The 6,241-nt window shown below is 37.3% G+C and overlaps 1 protein-coding gene across 1 annotated transcript in view; it reads left to right on the forward strand.

Annotated features, from left to right (window-relative positions):
• The window catches only part of LOC107725490 (DNA primase large subunit-like), a 79,330-nt gene that overhangs the window by 40,265 nt on the left and 32,824 nt on the right, over positions 1-6,241 (forward strand). The window contains exons 8-10 of the mRNA XM_016534764.1: positions 1,237-1,304; positions 3,318-3,390; positions 4,586-4,771. Of these exons, the coding sequence (XP_016390250.1) occupies positions 1,237-1,304; positions 3,318-3,390; positions 4,586-4,771 (327 nt within the window). The remainder of the gene's footprint in view (positions 1-1,236; positions 1,305-3,317; positions 3,391-4,585; positions 4,772-6,241) is intronic.

Here is a 6,241-nt window from a genome sequence, read left to right on the forward strand (position 1 = left end):
TTTTTTTTTTTTTTTGGCTGAAGGGTGTTTTCTGAGCAAGAAGTATTTAATATTATTATATTTTTGCTAGTGATTTTTATACAGCTTTAATTCTTTGAGAACTATAAATACACTTTTGTTGAACAATAATGGTATATGACCAAAGCATTATTGATAGTTTTTATTCATTTTTCCCCCCAGTAATTTTCTACCCATTCTTACAGATTTTTTTTCAATTTTCACAAGGTATTCTTGCAATCTTGAAATACTCTCATCAATGATAGCCAATGAGAATTTTTCTTAGTGACTTATTAAATCTGCAGCATTTTAAAATATATCTAAGTTTGCAGTCTGGTCCCCCAACAGAGATAATCAGCCCAAAAATAAATTAATGTGGTTAAACAAGTAAATTCAAATAAAATAACAAGGCTCGAAATTGCGACCATTTTGGTCGCATATGCTCCCGAAATTTAATCTGTGCGACCTCAAAATATATTTGGGAGCATTTGTGCGAGTGCATATAATTGTTGTCGTGCGACCCGTTTTAATTTCTCTAAAAACGTTCAGAGTATGTGCCTAAAATACAAAATTTGGTGCTCTTATTTTAATTTGAGAAATGTTTATTACTTTTTTTTTGCACTGCTGAGCTTTTATCCTTTTTATTCCTCTAAATCCATGAATGTCGTCATTGATAATTGATACAATTGTTTTAATGAAATGTTGTTGAAGAGTTGGATGGTGGACGATCTAGTTTTAAAGGTTGTGTGTCAGTGGTCATTGGACTGGAAAGTTTGCTGCCTACGCTGCAGTTTGTCAGCATCTCGATAGCTTGATCATCCTCAGACCTCCGCGTCTCTTCATCATTGTCTCCGTTTTGCTTCAGTTAACAGATATCCTGCCACTTTAGCACCAGCGTTGATTTATGATCTTGTGCTGAAGATATTTAAAAACATTATTTACTGAAAAAAACTGAGATGTGTTTTGACACTATTTCAACTACTAAACACTTTTTTTTCTTTTGTGTTTATCATTTGGTTTGTAAGTAATGTTTCTATTATGTATCTTTTGGCCATCTAAAAGACTTTCAGCTCATTGGGTACCTTTTATTACCCAGGAAAATTATTCATTATTCTGTTCGGATAAATTCACAGTTCATGCTCTAGTTATTGACCTTTTGAATGTATCTTTACTGCACCGCTGTAAGAATTACTTTAACCTCTGACCCTTAACATATTTAAAAAAAAAATTCCCTTCTAGATGACTGCACGATCCCTGCCAGCGGTACAGTCTGATGAACGACTCCAGCCTCTTTTGAGCCACCTCAGGTAATTGATGCCATTGGAAAATGTTAATCTCTTGTGACGTAAAACTATATTCTACATTCTTTATTGCATTGTGATTATTACAGCAGCTTTATGAAAGCCAGGTGTTTTATTCAGACATATCCACATGGGACTTTTCTTTTTTGTTTCTTAAAAAATAGTAGGAAAAACATTCATACAATAATCCTTAGTTGTTGTTTGCAATTTTCTTGGCCTACTGAGGACGAATCAAATGGTCCACTCGAGGCCAGCCAGTACCCAAAGTGTCTCCGACTGCTTTTCTTTATCTCACACTCTTTCATTCAGTCTCTTTCATTAATGCTCTTGGCACAGTCCCATTATGATGCGCCAAGGGTCCTCCACGTGTGAACCTGGTCTTGCGTTTTGGCTGCAGCCCAGCGGGGATACCAGTGTAGATTAAAGCTGGGCCTCTCAGCCATTGGCCACGCCGCATGCACGGACGACCGTGTCCCTCCACTTGCTCGCAGTGAAGGGGAACAATGGCAGCATTCCCAGCAGTCAATTCATTTGCTTTTTGATGGACTCTGAATGAGAGCATTTTAATTGGATGTGTCTTTAGTGGGGACAGTTGTGGCTGCGGAGGATTGGCTAGTAGACTCTTTTACTTTCTGTCAGCACTGGGCAAGCCAGATAAGAGGGTGTGAAGGGCCGGCGTGGAGTGGAACAGTGAGGGAGTGTAGAGGAATGGGAGAACAGGGCCTGGAAATGCTTAATTATTCATACCATCACACACGGCCTCAGCGGATCTGGCACTGTTTGGTGGAACCAGACCAAAAGGAATCTGCTTCTTTGCACCAGTCCCATTTTTGTATGAGCTTCTCATGAAAATGTTGTGTAGTATTTGCCGTCATCATGATCTCACCACTTCTGTTACTGGATGTCAGTGGATTCAGTAGAGCAGTCTGTGGCTTTGTGATATAACAGGGCTGCACAATTGATATTTACTTTTTCCTATTTATGCTATGAGAATTAATGGGAGTAATAACTATAATAAAAATGACAATTTTTGTCCCCAATATTGTCAAAATAAATGCTAACGTTCAAAAACAAATACAGCATTTTGCACATTGTGCAATTACGATTTTGACATTAGACATCAAGGAGCTTCAAGTAATGTAGGAACTGGGAATGTACCCACCCACCCCCCACCCGTCACAATGATTTCCAGTGTCACATGATTCTTCAGAAATCATTCTAATATGCTGATTTGGTGTTCAAGAAACATTTCTTATTATTACTTACATTTTTTGATGAATAGAAATTTCAAAAGAACTGAATTTATTTGAAATATAAATACATATTTTGTAAAATTAAAAGTCTTTTGTGTCATACTTGATCAATGTAATTCATAGTTTCTGAATAAAAGTATACAAGTTTGAGTGGTAGTGTATGTGTTCCAGTTAAAAAAAAGAAAGAAATCTTTCTACATTTGCAAAAATATCTTATGCAACATGCTTTATTCTTGCGCACTCTGTGCTTTAGGCCATTTCATTTGTTCTTATGTTTGTTTTTTTTAATCCAGGCAACATCATTCTAAATCAATATGTGTGTCTTGTTTCCTACGTTTGGTCCAGAGTAGAGGGTGAATGTGTTAGGGATACAATGGTCTTTTGGACTTTTTCTGCCATTGTATATTATGAATGTGAGATCAGGGCATAACCGTAATTGAGGAAAATGTGCAACAAATTATATAAAATTTGCTTTAGTGGGCTAAAACTTTAGCTTGCCAACCCCCCCCAAAACCCTACTTCAGTGTCTAAAATTGCTTCTAAGTTTTTAAAGAATGTGGCATTGCTAAGAAGATATCAGGTCTGCATCTTGCAGAATCTGTATTGTTTCAAGGTATGCGCTCCACTTGCAGTGTTTTGTTCCTCCACCAGAAAACAGGAATGCATTTGAATAACTTGCCTGTTAGTCAGTGTTCTACCCTGACCTTGTGATTTCGCTTCACTGTGATTGGCTCTCATCATTTGTTCCCTTATTCTTTTGTTATAGCCATGCCTATGTGGGTCAGGACTACAGCATTCAGAAGAACATCGGGAAAATTTCTCTTGAGCAGATTGATGCGGTAAGTAAAAACTAAAGTTATTGACAGAGTTGCATTAATTCTCTAAAATGCTATATATATATATATGCATAGGAGTATTTTTTAATTAAATTATTTACAAACCCGATTCCAAAAAAGTTGGGACACTGTACAAATTGTGAATAAAAACAGAATGCAATGATGTGGAAGTTTCAAATTTCAATATTTTATTCAGAATACAACATAGATGACATATCAAATGTTTAAACTGAGAAAATGTATCATTTTAAGGGAAAAATAAGTTGATTTTAAATTTCATGGCATCAACACATCTCAAAAAAGTTGGGACAAGGCCATGTTTACCACTGTGTGGCATCCCCTCTTCTTTTTATAACAGTCTGCAAACGTCTGGGGATATATTCTATTGTGAATAAAATATAAGTTTATGAGATTTGTAAATTATTCCATTCCTTTTTTACTCACAATTTGTACAGTGTCCCAACTTTTTTGGAATTGGGTTTGTAAAAAAATAATTTGTGCTGCATAGGATTTGTGAATTTTACAAATTTATTGGGTCTCAGGAGAGTGTCCTTCACTACTTGCTTTATATTTGGCTCTTGAGACTTGTGCACATTTTTATATTTTCCTTTCCCTGAATTCTCAAGTTACTAGGACATTGAGCATGTCCTACTTTGGTGGTTGGAGTGGATGTGCACAGATGTTTCCCGGGAAGAAAGCTGTCTGTGGGAAGATCTGCTTCTTTGTGTGTGTGTGTGTGTGTGTGTGTGTGTGTGTGCATGGTGTATGCCATCTCAGGGCCGGTTGCTGTTCCAATTAAGTGGCTCATCAGCACATGCAAATTTTGTCCTTCACTTTTTGCTTTTATTTGAGCATTATTGGATACATGGAAATCTCTTGTAATTAAAGCCTTTGCATTAAAACAAAGTGCCTCTGTTTTGAATCCTCATATCAGTATTTCACCACATTGTAACCAGGTGCAATAAAACTATTCCATGTAAATGCGAGTTTTTTTCCTAATCACACATAATTGTACATTTAAAATCAAATATTTCTTGATTGGCTGTGATTGTGTCAGTTGTTTACAGTTGACCTTTGGTCTCTGTGTTTGTCGTCTTTTAAGGAACTGATACTGTAGCTGTCTGCACCTCAGAATTGGCTAATTTATAAATCAAGCCATTTTTAATAACCACTCTTCTCTTTTCTTCGCTTCCACCAGCTCTCGGGCAAGTCCTTTCCTTTGTGTATGAGGCATCTCCACAAGGCACTGAGAGAGAACCACCACCTGCGGCACGGTGGGCGCATGCAGTATGGCCTCTTCCTCAAGGGCATTGGTCTTACTCTGGAACAGGCCCTGCAGTTCTGGAGGTCAGAGTTTGTCAAAGGGAAAGTCGATGCAGACAAGGTAACTCTTCATCTTCAGCTTGTACTCCCTCCCATTGTCCTGGTTTTCCACAGGTTTTTGTCCCCAGATGGTTACTTTAGTATATTTTTGTGTTTGTAGCAATTCTTTGATGTTCTACTTTTTTGCTGATGTCATTCTCTTTCTTCATCCCTCAATAACTCTTAAGAGGGTCATCCAAATGAATGAGAGAAGATATTAGAAGGCCAAGTTATTCAGCTCTCTTATTTTGATGCTGGAGATAATTTGCTGTCCTTCCATCGTGTCCTTAATTACAATTCTAGAGGAACACGTAAGATCTTATTTTTTGTGCATGGTACATTAAACAAGAAAATTACACTCCCAATCTCAGACCTATGTTTCCCTCCCTCCCTGCACTCCACAAATGAATGCTCATTCCCAGCTGATGCTCAATCAAGGAGAAACAAATGAATTTCAGATCCTTACCTGAGAATGGCCATCCTGACGGGCACGCTTTTGAAGTAATCGTCTGTCTCATGAGAGCTCAGTACCAGCTCAGAAATCACTTATTACATGCTGAATTTCTCTCTGGCTGCTCCAGCTGTTCTGGAACTCCCAGTTTTATGTTTTCCTGTTTCTTTTGGGATTGTAGCTGCTTAGTTATTATTTTTTAGGGATGCACCTACATGAATTTTTTGGGCTGATAGCAACCAATAAAAAAGTGTTAGTTGTGACCAATAACTGATTGTTAAACCACAAATACTTGATACAAAATAGGTGTTAATTAAAAGTTTAGAATATGGACTTTGCATATTGGTGAACTGACCAACACAGACTAAATTAACTACATTTTCTTAGTTATTAGTCAATCATTTACGGGGTCTCCACTGGTCCTTGTTCTGCATGGATATAGTATTAATTAGGGATGCACGATATTATCGGACCAATATCAGAATCGGCCAAGAATGGCTTTAAATGTAAATATCGCCATCGGCCCGATATGAAAAATTATGCCTATATGTCTTGCCGATAAGAGGAATACATGAACTCACATGTGCTCAGGGTGTGCTAGCGATTAGATCACGTCAACAGTGCGATTAGATCACGTCAGCATTGTGGCTCATTCTTAAAGCAAAGTTTTGCCTGAATGGTGATTAGATTCACTGTTTTGGATCGCTGCATTTAAACTTAGAATGCATGTACAGAATGACGCCTTAGGTGTATGATAGAGTAAACAGTAATAGCACATGTAGCGGCAGCCTCCCCCAGGTCCTAATGCCCGCTCAGTAAGGAGTTTTAATTCCGTAGGGGGCGCTGTTGGCCTACTTCTAATAAAATGAGAGCAAAATACAGTAAACAAATAATATTTAGACTGTGTTTCTGATTAAATAAAGCAGTAATTGATGCCATAAAATCATGAGTGTTTTGATTTAAAGGTCAGAAGCTGTAGCTTACATGAAGAAAAAAAAATCACAAACATGACACTTAAATCAAATAATTATATATATACTG

The sequence above is a fragment of the Sinocyclocheilus rhinocerous genome, unplaced genomic scaffold (assembly GCF_001515625.1).
Source record: "Sinocyclocheilus rhinocerous isolate Xijiao unplaced genomic scaffold, SAMN03320098_v1.1 scaffold366, whole genome shotgun sequence".
Lineage (NCBI taxonomy): Eukaryota > Metazoa > Chordata > Actinopteri > Cypriniformes > Cyprinidae > Sinocyclocheilus > Sinocyclocheilus rhinocerous.